This window comes from Homarus americanus, unplaced genomic scaffold, assembly GCF_018991925.1.
Source record: "Homarus americanus isolate GMGI-L3 unplaced genomic scaffold, GMGI_Hamer_2.0 scaffold34921, whole genome shotgun sequence".
NCBI lineage: Eukaryota > Metazoa > Arthropoda > Malacostraca > Decapoda > Nephropidae > Homarus > Homarus americanus.
Genome location: NW_024741901.1, coordinates 21,774,545 through 21,792,674, shown reverse-complemented (window position 1 = coordinate 21,792,674; position 18,130 = coordinate 21,774,545). Strand labels below are relative to the sequence as shown.

Here is an 18,130-nt window from a genome sequence, read left to right as displayed (position 1 = left end):
GGGGAGAAGGGAGGGGTGTGGAGGGGAGAAGGGAGGGGTGGAGGGGGAGAAGGAGGGTGTGGAGGGGAGAAGGGAGGGTGTGAGGGGAGAAGGGAGGGTGGAGGGGAGGGGAGGTGGAGGGGAGAAGGGAGGGTGTGGAGGGGAGAAGGGAGGGTGGAGGGGAGAAGGGAGGGTGAGGGGAGAAGGAGGGTGCTGTAGTGTGTGTGTGTGTGGGCGGAAAAGCAGCAAGCGATGAAAAGCATGAGTTAGCTAGTGTTGGACGAGTGGGTGGTTGGGGAGTGGTTGGTTGGGGGGCTTGGGTGGCTGGGGGGCGGGGTGGCTGGGGGCGGTTGGTTGGGGGCGTGGTTGGTTGATGAGTGGTTGGTTGGATGAGTGGTTGGTTGGGGGCGGGTGGCTGGGGCGGGTGGCTGGGGCGGGGTGGCTGGGGCGGGTGGTTGGGGCGTGGGTGGTTGGCGGGTGGCGTTGGGGTGTGGTGGTGGTGAGGACCTTGAGATATGGCATGTCGATCGATACCCTAAGTTGGACCTTCCCGCCCCATCCCGAAACCTCCCTCATCTCTCCACGCCCTGACAACACCCTCACACTTCAGCCCTGACACCCTCTAATCCTTCCTCTACCCAGACAACCCTCACCCTTACTAGCCCAGCCGCCCTTAATAAACCTCAACACAGGGGGTGTCGCCACAACCCCCCTCACTAGCCAGATTAGGTAAACAGCCACCAGCGTGACACTCTTAAGTCACACTCAAAAGGTCACATTCTAGTTCGTCCTTATAATATCTAATAATTACATATTCACTTCCTCAACAGTCAGGAACATCTTTCAAATAAGCAAGCAAGCAAGCACACACCTCACTAAACAGAAATAAGCATATATATATATATATATATATATATATATATATATATATATATATATATATATATATATATATATATATACACACACTTGCCTAAACACATAAATGCAGAGAGCTATCAGCCAAACCACAAAATCTCACTAAGTACGGAAACAATAAATACACACACACATCATAAACTGATAAAGGAAACGCGCGCACACTCCACTATACAAAAATAAACACGCACATATACATAAATACACACACTGCTACTGCTATCACACAAACACATAATCCAAAAAAGGAAGGGAAAAACATAGACACGGATGAGGTGCTAACTAGCACTTGGCTTCTCCTTAGACACAAAAACTACTTCCCTACGAGGTAAGAGCACCAGCGTCAGCTCGAACAAGGTTACCACTACCGTACAGGCGAGAAATTTTCCGCCACAGCAAAATCCAAATGACCACAACTCCACACCGTCACATTTATATTTGGCTCACGCAGCGCGGGGATAGTTTATTAGGCACCCCGTTATATCCTGTGCAAGGTGAAGCATAGCAGCGTCCATATGGGAAGCACGAGTCAAAACACCAAAAGTTTCCACACTCCACGAGACCCTTCTGTTGCCTGTCTACGCTTCATGTTTGATTACCGGTTACACTTCACTGACGTTAACTTTGTTATCGTGTTGATAATTACAACAGCCAATGACAAACAACAAGAAGTATGTGATGGATATCGAGGTCACCAATCACAATACAACGAACATTAACAGGTGTGGCAGAACAAAGGCAAGTATTTTAATATAATTAACATTAACCGGTGTGTCATAAAAGTGTTGTAATTTCCCTAAAACAGGAGTGTGACGTGGTATACATGGTCAACAAACACCACCATGCCATCCGGGGCGAGAGGAACGCAGTCAAGTAACAAGCTGGATTACCTCTGCCTCCCACTGTCCGCCAGTTTGGGTATAATCCATACGTCTTTGAACTGACTTGGTAAATTCGCCCCCTAAGTTTATTTCACTTGAAGATTAACCACCATAACGCTAGGGATTAGGTTAGGGTAGGATAGGGTAGATTAAGCCAGGGTAGGTTAGATCAGTGTGGTTAATCTTAAATTGAAATAAACTGGAGGGAGGCGACAAATATTCAGGTGATCCAACTATATAAATAAAGAGTATAGTCTACTTTATCAACTGACCTTGTGTAGGTGACCGTTGGTGTGTGTACTCATGGTAGTGTGTGTACAGTATGTGTTAAATTTATGGTGTGCTTATTTCCCAACAATCAGTGTTATGTCAACGATAAATTCCTCAAAAATAAACACATACAAAAATTGAGGAAGGTTCGGCATTATATCTCCTCGGCATATTTTTTTTTACATCTTTAAAGGTCACACACACACACACACACACACAGTCAGGAGCCACAGCCAGTGAAGGCCGATACTGACGCAATGCAACATCGCCAGCCACGATAGTTCCAATACCACCTAGCAACGTTTAGACGGGGGAGGGGTGTTTGTCCGATCACCAAGCCTTCACTTGCCGTGGTTCCGGCTATTGGGGGAGGGAGGTAAAACAATTACAGCATCTGACTGTATACGTCCGATGCTTCCAAACACTGTCCAGCGCCCATCATATACTCTAGGCAAGTGGCATTTACTATGATGTTCTGTGTACCACCATAACCTATTTTTACACCACCACCTACTGTTTTACACCACCACCTACTGTTTTACACTACCACCTCCTGTTTTACACCACCACCTACTGTTTTAATAATTACCACCTACTGTTTTACACTATCACCTACTGTTTTTAACCACTACCTACTGTTTTACACCACCACCTACTGTTTTACACTACCACTACTGTTTTACAATTAATTACCTACTGTTTTACACCACTACCTACTGTTTTACAATTAATTACCTACTGTTTTACACCACCACCTACTGTTTTACACCACCACCTACTGTTTTACACCACCACCTACTGTTTTACACTACCACCTACTGTTTTACACCATCACCTACTGTTTTACACCACTACCTACTGTTTTACACCATCACCTACTGTTTTACACCACCACCTACTGTTTTACACCACCACCACCTACTGTTTTACACCACCACGACCTACTGTTTTACACCACCACCATGACCTACTGTTTTACACCACCACCAACTGTTATACACCAAACACGATCACCAAATTGTGTTTACATTACCCAACCAATAAGAACACACGTCATATAGAAGTCTGTGGGCCTGTCTTTGTATTGATAGACTTGTTCATGATCGTAAGTAACGAAAGTCCAGGTGTTGGCGTGAACCAGTAGTGTGTTGCTGAGTGACAAAACGCGGACGTGAACGGCAGTGCGTCGTAGTGGTGTATTGATCCTGGTAGACCTGTCCTGTTGGGGGGCGACCACCTCAACCACACGCTGTAGTACCATCCACTCCCCCACCTAACACTGTAGCTGCAGTGTAGCTCAAACAACTCCCCATTCCCCTCTCTATTCCACCTCATTACCACCCATTCTCTCCTCCCCATCTTCCACCACATAATGTAACACCACCCATTTTCCCTCCCTCCCTATTCCACCACACTGCAGCCCTTCCCACTACTACCACACACTCTCCCTACACCCTACACACTCCCCTTATCACCCCACACACAATAACACACTTCCCTTATCACCCCACACTCTCCCTTATCACCCCCACACAATAACACACCCCTTATCACCCCACACACACACACACTCCCCATCACCCCACACAATAACACTTTATCACCCCCACACAATAACACACCCCCTTATCACCCCACACACACAACACACTCTTATCACCCCACACACACAACACACTCCCTTATCACCCCACACACACAACACACCCCTTATCACCCCACACACACACACACCCCCACCCCACACTCCCCTTATCACCCCCACACACAACACACCCCTTATCACCCCACACACACACACCCCTTATCACCCCACACACACAACACACCCCTTATCACCCCCACACAATAACACACTCCCCTTATCACCCCACACACAATAACACACTCCCCTTATCACCCCACACACAATAACACACTCCCCTTATCACCCCACACACAATAACACTCTCCCCTTATCACCCCACACTATAACACCATCCACTCTACATAATGGTGTCTCAGGACTAGCGGGATTTTGTCTGGGACAATATTCTCACCAAAGAACAAAAGCACCAATCCTGATCATCGTTTACGGCCCCTTTTCCAACTCTAGCGTGGGTAACGATAATAAAACCTGGCAGCCACAACAAAAAACAATGCCCCATTTCTCTCACATACTCTAAGTTGGATAGAAATTACCCAGCAGCAGTTATGTTTTTGATTTCAGTGACCTGGTAAATTAAAGCTACCACAAAATTGCGTCAGTGTCGATGGTTATTAATTCTCGCCAGTCTTTACTGTCTGGGAACGTCTGATGCACTATATCTTGTTGGGGATCCACACTCTTTCACTAAATATATATATTTTTTCCTGAAAGCATCAGTGTATTTTCATCTTTGTTTCCAAATTAGTGAACAGTACTCTTCTTTCCGTCTGTTGTTTCAGGCACGGAAATTCATTGCTCTTGCTTTTAGTTCTAGAATCATTTTCCTATTAGTATTTACCAGTCAAATTTCCAAGTTTCTACTGTATATATATATATATATATATATATATATATATATATATATATATATATATATATATATATATATATATATATATATATATATATATATATATATATATATATATATATATATATATATATATATATATATATATATATATATATATATATATATATATATATATATATATATATATATATATATACTTTTAAGCCCACACGCGTTTAAAAAAAAAATCTAATCCACGCCTAACATGACCAGTATTGACAACACAATACACCACACAATTGTCTCGTCCCGACATTAAACGTATAAAACTGTCACACACTTGAGTGTAATTTGTGGACATAAAAAATTCAATTGTTGAACTACGTTTAACCGAAGGAGAATTTGGAAAAAAAATCTTACAAGTCAGGTTTTCATCGATAACAAAGTTTGCTTTTTCTAGAGTAATGTAGTGTAACCCTTCAGTAACACAAATCCCTGATATCCACGCCAAGGATGTGATAACGATGACTTCAAGGGTACAAGTTTTTTTTCTACTATGTAGATACGTATAAATAAAATAGGAATATTTGTAATTGTAAAAAAGCATGATAGTAATTCCAACCACGATAAGTAAATGTCAAAAAAGTATAAATATAAATCCAACTCTCGCTTACCACCAGATACGTTTAGAACTCGCATTATCAAAACATGTTCTGCTCAGTAGTCATAACAGTTAACAACCTGCAAGATTAGTTTCAACTAACTAAAATGATGGCATCAAATTTCTAAGTTCAACATCGGTCAACAATGACTTGAATATATCACCATGGTGATATATGCGAGTATATTCACAAGCCTGCCGCCCTCACTGCATATGGAAGAATCACACAGTACAGTATATAAGAAAATTCATACAGCATGCCAATTAAATGTCGATTTTGTGGAGCAAAAATACATGGAGGATAGCTTTTATCTTGATTTTAATTTAGTGAGAATAATTTCGTTTCAAGTTTCTTTGCCTACCATATGGTGTAGGTGTGTTGATCTACAATATTCTACATTAACACACCTACACCATCTACTACTGTCACTTCAGCTGCAGTATCCCTCCCTACCCCGCCAACCTTTCTTCATCAGTCTGCCTATACTTGACTCTGCTCCCTCACCTCAGCCCTACCTCAACCAATCATCAGCCCCGTCATGGCTACCTCAAGGCCTGGGAAAACGGCAAACGGCCCGTGACGTGAGGCCCAGCTGAGTACAGGTGCACCCACACTGAGTGCAGCCGCACCTGGGTCGATACATGACGCGTTCCACACATCCTTGCCTTCCCTCTCCAACAACACTAACATACATATAATATTTATCACTTAAGCCACACCATGCGTAATTCTATTCAAAATTCATATACTTTATCAACTATATCTATACTCCCGTGAAAATATGCGGTGACAATTACTTTTAACTTTTCACTGGTACAAAATATACAATACATGAATTATCAATTGTTACTAATAACGGCTGGCTCGCCAGCTTTACTGGATTACAGTGCAATATTTGGAACTTACTGTACATCCGATCTTTGTCATAGTAAAATTTATCCTCATCGCGATATTAATGTTATGTGTATACAGTACGTATTACTGCGTTCCTTTAACCTCCTCTCCACCGATTGGCCTTTAAAGCGCGTATTCTTAATACCCAAATACACAGGTCAACAATAAAAAAAAATACGAAATATATATTTTATTTAACTTGTGAAGTTTTCACTTTTATTTCCCTAAATGCAGACGATGGATTCCAGGATTATTATTAATTTATCATTTGTAGTTTTATGAAGAATTATTTTCCGTAATTTTAATAGTTGCTGTTAAGTGTATGGACCTACTCTGATTAAGTGCTTGAAGACCTAAATTTCTGAAGCATGAACTATAAAAAAAATAATAAATAAAAAAACAGTGTAAATGTCTCGGCTTCAAGGAGTGATGAAGGTGAACCACGTGTTCTTGGGTAGGCTGGGGCTAATACTTGAGGATAGCAGAGTCGTATATATCTACCTACCAAACTTAATCTACCTAAACTTGAGCTTAACCTAAAAATCATTATATTATTAAGGATAGGTAGTGCACAGGAAAATCCCGAGAAATCAACCTTAGCTGGCACAAAATGTCACTGTTTTGTGAGAAGTGTAAAACTTCCCAGGGAATAGCTCTGAAGGCACTCCTAGCCAGGGGGAGCTTAAAAGTAAGCCCTATCTGCACTCTTCCCAATGCTGCACAGCACATGCAGCTAATGTCCCTAAGGCCCATTACCTCATGCCTTAAAACTCCTAGGTAAGGTGAGAAGTTATAATGTATGGGAAGTTAGTAAGAGGCTGGTGATGGGTGAAGTGATATTGTTGTCTAGGACAGAAGAGGAAAAAGGTAATGTCATAAGATTCACAATAGATGTGCTGTATCAACATTTAACTTAATATATGTACAGTACTGTACTATTAAGTTTTAACAATAATATACTAGCATGTTACAGTACTTACCTCAGCCCAAAAGCAGACGATGAGGGAGCCAGCACTGAGGATGATGGGGTAGAAAGCACTCATAAAGGATGGTGCCAGCATCAGGTCAGCATTTGACTATGAACAAAAAAGTCAAACAAGTACTTGTATTACTATTAAGAAATTTTATAAAAATCTCTATAAATGTTACAGAATAATAAAATGTATGTTTTTTTTTTTAAATAAATTAGTTCCAATGGTATGACAGATCAACAATAACTTTAATACAGTACAATAATATACAACTAAAAATCCTAAGTTTTATTTGAATTTTTTAAAGAGAGATTATGAAACATCAACAAAGATTCCTGAGGGGATGACTCCTCACTTTCAATATGATGTTAAAGATGCAGACCCCAACTCTAAACAAAAATCAATAGATTAGGTAATTTTTCTTAAGTGAAATTTTCCAAAATAATGATTCTTTCCCTGTTTGAAATTAATGATCACCTGTCTTAATAATGGAAACCTAAGCAGTATCTAAGATACATAAACTAATAATTCTTAATACTTACAGGAGAGGAAAAGTAGACTCCTCTGAGGGTGGCAGCAACAAAGGTTATTACATATAGCATCTTCTGTGTGGTGACTCGACATGCCCGCCTAAGGGACGGTGTCTTTTGTTTCATATACTCTGCCCGAATACACACCACCAGCTGGGCCAAACTGACTGCTGCTATGAGGTAAAATACAGTGGCAAAACTGATAAAGTATGCAAGGTTGGGATCCCTGCAAGTATCTCCCTCATACTGAACCTGTAAACAGAAATACTGCACTGTACATTACAGTAAATATGAAAAAGTGTAAATTATTTCATAAAATTAATTACCTTCAAGAGAAGAAAATACTTTTATCAACATCTTACACACCTACAGTATGTAATATTATTATTTTATGTTTCAAATCAATATACCTGAACATACCAGACAAAAGCAGGTACCGTTGAGGCACTCGCCACGACCAGAACAGTTGGCCTGACAAGAATTTGTGTAGTTGGTCATTCTGTCGTAGATACTTTTAAGGGAAGAATACAGTGTTTCACTCAACGTTCCACTTGCCACAAAAGAGAGATGATCAGTGGCTGCTGTGGTGGGGTGCAGTGTAGTGTGTGATGTGGTGTGAGGAGCAGCGACAGTGGGCGCTGGGGGGCCATATTCAAGAGCATTTTGAGTTGCCCCTCCTGCACCCAGTATCCTGCCCACACTCCCGCCTACCATTCCGGTAAACAGATGTGTACTACAACCCTCATCTGGAGAAGAACAAACAAACATAATTCTGATTAACATTTAATCTTCATACAATAAATGACATTTCCCAAAAAAGTTTCCTTTAACATGAGAGTTATTCATAAAAAATTAAACAAACAGAGATCATTTTACTGATACAGTACTGTACTGTACAATATACCAATTTTAATTATAGGAGAGGTATAATGTACAGTAGTATATTCAGAACAGGTACAGTATATGTTCCCCAAAACACCATCTACAAAGAAAGTTATTCACCAATGCAGTCATCTCCAATCCCAAAGGTACTACAACACTACCAACCACTACCTGTACAGTACTATAAGCACAACAATAAGGAGACACTGCAACCTTCAGATATGGTACTTAAGCACACTGGCTCCCAGGCAAATAAAATTGATGATACAGTAACATATCATCTAACCTCTTCACTATGGGACACCACTTTCTAATATTTTATTTGGCTAGCACCAGACGATTTATTAAGCACAGAGACTCCAATACACAACATACCCATTGACTGGCTACATCTCCAACAGGAAGATACTGCTACAACATACCCATTAACTGGCTACATCTCCAACAAGAAAATACTGCTGTAACATACCCATTAACTGGCTACATCTTCAATAGGGAAATACTGCTACAACACACCCACTAACTGGCTACATCTCCAACAAGAAAATAATGCTGCAACACACCCATTAACTGTCTACATCTCCAACAAGAAAATACTGCTGTAACATACCCATTAACTGGCTACATCTCCAACAGGAAGATATTGCTGCCATATACAGTACTCATCAACTGACTACAAACAACAAAGAGAGATACTGTACTGTTACAAACAACAGATTAATATGTTACAAAGTAACCAAACTAATAAAAGTAGTGTAAACTGTATTATATTGTACTGTAAACACCATCTAAAACTATTATTCAACTTATTTGTGCTAAAACAAGCATAATATCAATTACCGTAGCTCTCAACCTTTTAGGGAGAGAATATTTATATATACTGTACTGTACTACAGTATAGTACAGTAGTTCCTGTACAACCAATCACCACATTCCCTGATACTCTAGATGATATTAATTTACCTAAATCAACTAAAAAAGACATGTGAAAAACAGTTCCATCACTCACACCATGTCATAACTACAGTTGAGTATTAAGATAAATAAATGTATCATACTTATACATTACGGTACATGTACTGTACTCCTTAACCAAATATAAACCAAGCAACCATCAAATACTGTACTGTAAAACTATCTAACACCAACCAAGTAAAGAATAGTACTACCAAGACCAACCAAGGATGACCCAGCAAGTGGCCGTGAGCTACAAGAGGGACAGGATATAACTGATCAGCCTTACACAATGACCACCCTTGTGGGTTACTGCTCCCAGGTCTTCTCCTCAGAGGGGAAATCATCCACACATCCTGAAACATGATCATGTACAACTGCATTAACTCAAGTCTACAGTGTCAACAACACCCAAGATAAAAAAAAGGAAGTCACAGCTTACAAAATATGCATATGGTAGTGTATTAGCTACTTCAGAGTGAGTGTGTACATGTGAATAGGGATACAGTACTATTCTGAATTTTGCACAGTAGTACAGGTACAAGACAGCTTTTTCTCATCCAATTTCAAAGATATATATCTGAAATTGCATTACCAAGAATGAATATGATTCCTTTCCTACCCCTGTACAGTACAGTACATCAAATATCAAACTAAGAACTAAAATCTTGGGTCAAACCTTAGCTATAACATGAAGCAACAACTGGAAGGTGATAGGAAACAAATTGTTGCAGGCTACCATAGGTTGTGCCAAGGAATATGGAACTAAGAAGTACTCAATGTTAAACTTTTTATCCCCCTGCGATGGTTGTGTCGCCAAGAGCCGCAGCGTATAAAACACATTAAGCCCATTGTGCCTTGCATGATATTGTGAGATAACACCAGATTATTCAACACAAATAATTTACATACGGTATAATCAGTAGATAATTGACATCCAACTTAGATTATCTAGGAAAAATTTCTCAAAGCAACACACTATATAATTTGCAGTAAAAGACAATTACAGTACAGTATTTGCCTACTTAAGGGACCATAGCTTTTGTATAGTGAGAAAGAGGTTTAAGAATAAAATACTTGTGTCAGCATATATTCACATAGCGAACGTTCGTGTAACTTGGGATAACACTAACTGGAAAAAATATGAATTTTGAGACGAAAGCTTATATGTTCTTTTTTTTTATGCTCTATCTCTCTATATAAAAATCTACATAGATTTCAAGAGCTGTACTAACGGTTTGATTTATATGAAAAAATATATATATATTTATACAGTACAGTATACTGTACTGTATTTGCAAGACAAAGGTAAGTTAAGGTTAGGTAAAGTTAGGTTACATAGGTAAAGATTGGTTAGGTAAAGCAAGAGATTACTCACACCTGCTGTCTGCTCATTTTCATTTATTATCGGCATAGCTTACATCAAAGCTCTGGATTTACTTCATTTCCAGAGATAAATTAGCAGATTCAAATTTGCCCCATGCAGCATAAGAATGAGTTTATTGGGTACCCCCTTACATCTTGTGTAAGGCAAAGAGCAAAAGTATTCAAGTGCCAAACAGGGAAGCATGCAGAGTTCTTATTTGCAATCTTGGACTTAGATGATGATTAGGTAAGAGTGTTGTTGGAATTTACACAAGATGAAATAAGCTGCATAACATCCATCTGGCCGTTATTCTCACACATCTTGCATTCTCACATCAAAGAAGACAGTTGGTGTCTCAATACAGCACCTTCTTCGAACTTCTAATTCCTAGCAGAAATCTGCACCTCTCTGGTCTGGGAGGACTGTGAAACATTGCAATTGCTTGGAGCATCTGTTTACTGGAGCATCTGATGATACACATGGTACTGTGACCTAACAATGAGCCACCATGAGCCTACACAAATCCTCAGATATAGCATAGTATTAGAGTTCCTATATTTTATGATATACTATACAAATAGGACGATTATTTTTCTTCTGAGATATTAGCATGTGAGTAACCTATGTTAACAGCTGGAAATAATTTCCCAAAATGATATTGCTGCTGTTTTTCATTATGGAGGCTGCAGTGCCTTTTATAACTGGCAAAACAATCCAATAATGTACTGTATCATATTTTCTTCACCACAAATCGACCTGTTAGCCACTTAGGTGGTCAGTCATGTCTGTTATGTACTGTTGGCAAATACTGAGCACACAATGAAAAAGTTCTAGGCATTGTGATAGATCAGTCACTGAAGGCAGGGCAGCAAGTGGGAACAAGAGTATACTGTATATAAAAAAAATATATATATATATATATATATTTGAGGCATTATAAAGCATAGTTCCCTTCGAATACAAAGATAGGAAAATGCGCCTTCAACTTTATAAATCTCACATACATCCCAATCTGGATTACGGTATACAGGCATGGAAACCCTACCAACAGAAAGGCCTAGCACCCCTTGAAAAGGTGCAACACAGAGCAGCTAAGATAATCCAAATAGACTGAGGGCAGTAGGACTAATAACTCCTCAGACAAGACACAAAAGAGCAGATCTCAAAAAGGCATTCAAAACCTTGAAAGGGATGAAAAATGTGATGTCGCACACCATCAACACAAGGAGCCATAACATGTAGAATGAACACGGGGAAAAAAATTTGCTCTAGATGTATGAAACAGTCTACCAGCTCAAGCTGGGAATCGAGAACAGTACAGTAATGGGCTTTAAAATAGCCCAAGACAAAACTATCAATAACAATGGGGGGTACTACCACATGGGTCCAACGAATTACCCAAAAGTACCAAAAAGTATATTAAATCAGGGTAAAATCTTAACGAATATCTGTTATACATACACAAAACATGTCTAATAATATTTTTAGTGTAATTTTGTAAAAATAATTTGTAAGATGAAATAATAAACAGCAAAAAACTTTCAGTATTGGCGAAAGCTAAATTCCAAAGAGTTCGTGAACAAGGGAGATAACTCAGATCCATCGTGATGCACTTTGCTAACCTAACCTACCGAAAAGTAAATCCTACGGCTATGTTAAATATCCCAAAGTAACAGAAACATCGGTCATTAAATCTCCATTTTGGATAGGCGACTCTTTGGAATTTAGCATTTTTCGCTGTTTATTATTTCATTAATTTGACTACATTTCAATGAAAACATTATTAATCAGGTTTTAATGATGTAAAACATATATTCGTTAAGATTTTACCCTGATTTAAAATACTTTTGGGTACTTTTGGGTAATTCGTTGGACCGCTACCACAGACCACTGGCTTCCTTCCCATGGCAAAACTGTCTTTAGTGGGTGGCCATTAATTAAATAAATAAAAATGAACCAAAACATACGTCAGTGTTGGTCAAGTTTGTCCTAAAATAAGCTCAAATTAGGTGTTGCCACAACACTAGCAGATTATTCCAAGAGTTCACAACTCTTATACCACACAAGTTCTCTCTGATAACTGATAATTTTCTGAACTAGTGGCTTCTTTACCTTGAGGCTGTGACTTTTAGTAGGACAGGCAGCTACTCACTCCAAATATGAACACTTGACTGAGTATTGTATACAGTAACCTCCCTCTTGGTACGAGAGGTCCCTAAGTGCAGAAATCAGTCTGGTGGCTCACCTTTGGATAATCTCAAGCATTTGGCAGTGTTTACTATTGTACCATATATCTTGGGGCCAAACAGAATGACAGTACTCCAATGTGGAAGAGTTCATGAGGGATGGACTATCTATCGTTGGATACAGTATGTGTCGGATCTTCCTTGAAAGCCTACCGAATTATTTGCCTGATTACCTTTTTCTCACAATGATCCAAGAACTTCAGTTCGCTGTCAACTTAAACACCCAGGCCGTTCCCCCATATGGTTTCATTAATGGTGCTTCCTCATCCCACTGTAACATGTGATATGCCTTTTCAAAGCCCACATATATAGATATTCATTTGGTAAAATTGCTATATTAGTTATGATTCATCGTGTGAATAGACAATATATATACCCCTGTACAAACACAGGTAAACAGTTTGAACAGGTAGACCTATGGAACGGTCTACCTGCTCAAGCTGTGGAAACAAGAACAGTACTGGGCTTCAAAAGGTCCCTAACAAACCTATCGAGAGCAATGGAAGGATCCTACATAGGCCCCTGGCCTCCTTCCCTCGGCATGGCCACCTCTTAGTGGGTGGCCATTAGGTAAATAAGGTAATTAAATGATCGACCTCTGTGAACAACGTTTATGTGTGAAAACACAATATATGGGTTAATATGTACATCGATGTTGCTCTATATAATTACCAAATTGACTTAAAATGTAATAGGAACAACTTCAGTTATATGTAAGTAACAAGCTTCTACTGAGCCTATACGACCTGTGACTGACCTGTCGAAATCAGCTGAGTGACCCTCCAGCAGACGACAATAGTTTATATCCGACGTCGGTGGTTCACTTGTAGTAGTTCAGGTCGACGACGAAGATCTTGTCTTGGTTTTCACAAGTCCATTAAAATAACTTCAAATGTATGACTTTCAGGGATGCAGCAGTCAGAGCTTCATAAACTACAAGTATTGCATTACGACCACTTACTACACACCCTAACACACTCACAGCAGAACAGTGACTGAGGACATAAACGTGATGTTAACGCCAGTACGCCACACCATTGACAACGTCTGGCGCAAAGTGTTGCCAAGTCAGGCTTAATAGCGCCAGAACAAGGAGTGATATTGGACAGATATTTTGTCTCTGGGTATGTACTGTATACTGGCTCCAGAATGTATCTGTACCTGCGCCAGCGATGGTCAAGTCTTGAATGAGTTTACACTCGATAGTCGGTGCTGTCACAACGCTTCCTGGCATATTCGAAGTTTACAATTCTCACTTCGAAAAAGTTTGCCTGGATTTTCTTAACTTGTGGACCACCAGTGTGGCTGGCATCCGCCAGCTCCAGATGGGAACACCCGACTGAGTAATGTCCTCTGAGATGATTATAAACTTCAATTAAGTCTACCCTGATCCGCCTATAGTATAAGCTAGGCAACTGCAGGCGTTCTAATCTCTTTAGGTAACTGATCGAGGTGCTGTAGCATATATAATTTTATAAATTAATGAAAAAAGCAGAATTGTTAATCACATCTCTCTTTACTGGTTTTGTTAACAGACACATTCAAACATCATAAACTGTTTGTTGACCCGACCGATCAAGCGTTGTCCTCAATTGTCTAGTTTGTGTTGGTGAATAATAATAATAATAATATGTAGGGTTCCATTTTTAGAAGAATACACAAGTCCAGTTATTGTTTGTCTTTCTTTCGTACAATGGCCTTAGAAAATATTCCCTTTGATGCTTAAGTAGCTTTCTGTTTTTCCAACTATATTATATAGCAGTTTCATTCTCGTGGGTTTTACATTTTTTATGCAATAGAGTGCTCAATTTCAAACGAGCTCTGGGTAAATGTGATTGGAATTATTTTTTGCTGTCATATATCGTATTCCGGCTCCTTCACTATAAACTTGGTTTCATTACGTCTTTTTTAATTCAAATTTAATAAATGTTCACTTTAATCCATACATGCCTAATTACCACAAACAACAGGGAATTGACAACATAGACGTTGCGCCAAAATACACGCCAAAGGCGGCCAAACATAGCCAAAGTACTTTTCAAACATATTGGTAACACTGATTTTCATAGATGAACAAAGAAGCTATAGTAATTTACTTGACCATTTATTCTATACATAAAACTACGACCTCCATTTTTTTTTATTAAGACAATATTTTTATTTTATAATTACAATTGGTATGAATTATTGATATTTGAAGATGTTTAGTACATCGGTAACGCGCGTATGACAAGGGTTCAAGCCTCGGCCCGGATACACGTGAGAAGAGTGATATCCAGTCTGACCCTACCAAACACCACAGGTTTCCCGGTCCCTGGTTTCCACCTGTACTAACAATGGATAGTGCCCAAACGGCTGATAAGTGGCGAATATGATATAACATAACATATACTACTTTAGTTTTCACCAATTTGTGTCCTGCCAGAAGTGTTTTATACCTCTGAAGAAACGCTATTATTAATACCCTGTATCCCATTAAATAGTTCCCCTTAAATAATTGTGGATTTTTTTTATATATTTGAATTGTCTATATACACAGCCCACGAGCACCATCCAATTCATCTTTAGTGTTGGTGTGCCTATTATTATTAATATTGTCATTACAAATTGCTCTTGCTCTTATTCAATTTGATTTTATTGGATAAAAAGTCGTACAGTACACGCATACATTTATAAACATTTACTGATGACAACACAGAGCCCAGCATTATTGATACTCGGATTTTTTTTCCAATCTTGAGGTGCTGAAGTGCAAGTGCCAGTCTGGTGGCCCTCCTTTGAACATTTTCAACCAACTGACAGTCCCTAGCATACCTCGGGAACCAGATGGGGTGACAGTACTCCGGGGGAAGCACTTCACTCTTGAAAATCGTTACGAGGGACGGACCGTTTAGATATCTGAATGACCTTCTTATAAGACCCAATAATTTATTTGCCTGATTTACCTTCTCCCAATGGCCCGAGAACTTCAACTCATTGTCAACATACCGATACATACGCTGAATATCATAGCCAGTAAAGTGAACTATTTGATTGAGAATTATATACCCAAGACCAAACCCAGTGCCTCCAGGAATACAAAGAGACCACTACACATGAACCATGCAGCGAGTGACAAAGTTAAGAAGAAAACCCATAAATTTATGGTGTTGGTTAGGTCAAACGATGAGCAGGACAGGAACCAAGCAAAGTGTAGAAGGGCTGAAAAGGAGTTCCAGAGGCTGGTTGCAAGTAAGGTCAAGTCAAACCCAGAGGTGTTTTATCACTATGCAAAAGTCAAAATTAATAACGCGAGTAGAAGTATTGTACCTGAGGCTTGAAGATGGTAGTTACACAAGAGAGGATGTGAACAATCTTCCTGTGTTTGAGGACAGATGGATCGACACAGCGCTGACCCACATTGTGTTCACAGAAGGGGTTATAAGAAATAAATTGTCAAAGCTAGAGGTTCATAAGCGTCCTGGCCCTGATATGGTGCACTGAAGATTGTTCGCATCCTCTCTTGTGAACACCGATGACAAAAATTGGTTCAATGCCTCTGCCTTATCCTGGTCAGAATCTGCATAACTACCATCTTCAAGCCTCAGGTCCGATATGCCTACTCACGTTTTTAATTTTGACTTTGCGTAGCAGTAAAAAGCGCCTTTGAGTTTGACTTGACCTCGCTAGCAATCTGCCTCTGGAACTCTTTTTCAGCCCTTTTCACCCTGACTTTGCTTGGTTCCGGGATCTGGCATACATCCTCCTGTCCTGCTCATCATTTGTCTGAACCCACATCTCGAAATCCTGAAATTTCTTCTTAACTTTGCTGACTGCATGATTCATGTGTAGTGGTCTCCTTGTATTCCTGGAGGCACTGGGCTTGGTCTGGTATATAATTGTTGATCAAATGGTTTACTTTACTGGCTATGATATTCAGCATAGCATCTGCATTCTTATTCCTTAGTAAGTCAGGCCTGTGTATACTCCTCATCTCGTCCATCATCCAGTTGTAATTTATTTTGTAATATTTGAACCTGGACCTGGTTTTGTCATGTACCAAGTAACCGTTAAATATGAAGGACAACGTTATGTGGTGAACTGGTGCCAACGGGGGCTAGGTGTTCCAGATTGGCCACCATACCCTCCTCATTAGTTATGATGAGGTCCAGTGGTTTGGGTGTTTGCTCCCCTCTGTAGTGAGTCAGATCTTTAACATGTTGGATTATTTAGGTCGTTTGGTGTAGATTCATTTCTACAGTCGATGTTGCCATAATTAAAGTCCCCCATTACAAGGAGGTGGTTAGGGTTCTGCACCGTTACATTGTCAATTAAGGTTCTTAAGTTCCTCTGGTTTGATACGCTACAGTTTGGGGATCTGTAGATACATCCAACAAGAGTAAGTCTCTCCCCTTCAGTTTAATTTTACACCACTTTGATTCTTCGAAAACATCCTCTCCCTGCACCCTCACCTGGCTGGCTCTAAGATCTTGCCTAGCATAGATAACCACATCCCCCCTTGCAAGTTTCTTGGGAAAGGTTTGTAAATGATTCATATCCATCTATATTCAACTCCCATTCCTCCGGTTCGATTCTCCTGTTTTTGTACAGCAGTTTTACAACACTTATTATATTGGGTTGATGTACCCTCGGTAGTGTTTCAAACTCCACTCTCTTGTCGAGGAATGTGTCAGTATTAGTGTACTGTACTGTATATGACTTTCAAGCCGGAAATTGTCCTCTGTAATGTCTCTGGTCTTGACTCGGGCCCCCCTCCATTCTCTGCAGTTGCCTCGTTTACTATATCCCCATTCGGAGATATAGGTACTGCACAGATCCACATTGATAGATGAAACAATATTAGCTCTAGAAACAGATCTAGTTTGAGAGAGTAAGGGGAAAGGGAAAAATGAGAAGAAGACATCACTGTTTTAGATGACTCTTGACTCCTACTGCTGTATTAAGGCAGTGGCACACTGGCCAGCCAGCAAAACAAGAAACTTTTTTTGTCACTGGGAATTCCTGTTGCAGTTCTAGGGCGATGTCCTTCCATTTGCCTTTCTTCAGGAGGTTTTTGCTGAAGTGCTCATGTTTGTGGTCCCACAGAATCAGGTAGTC

General features: G+C 39.8%; 1 protein-coding gene across 3 annotated transcripts in view; it reads right to left on the bottom strand.

Annotated features, from left to right (window-relative positions):
* The window catches only part of LOC121876061, a 67,269-nt gene extending 53,197 nt beyond the window's left edge, over positions 1–14,072 (bottom strand). Inside the window, exons 1-5 of one of the 3 annotated variants that reach the window (XM_042380954.1) lie at positions 13,791–14,072; positions 9,711–9,777; positions 8,006–8,331; positions 7,598–7,837; positions 7,065–7,160 (exon numbers count right to left, since the gene is read on the bottom strand). In XM_042380954.1, coding sequence (XP_042236888.1) covers positions 7,065–7,160; positions 7,598–7,837; positions 8,006–8,331; positions 9,711–9,768 — 720 coding nt within the window. In that variant the 5' untranslated portion in view covers positions 9,769–9,777; positions 13,791–14,072. The remainder of the gene's footprint in view (positions 1–7,064; positions 7,161–7,597; positions 7,838–8,005; positions 8,332–9,710; positions 9,778–13,790) is intronic. The other 2 variants (XM_042380952.1, XM_042380953.1) reach the window with 2 other exon arrangements.
* Between the last annotated feature and the right edge of the window lie 4,058 nt (positions 14,073–18,130).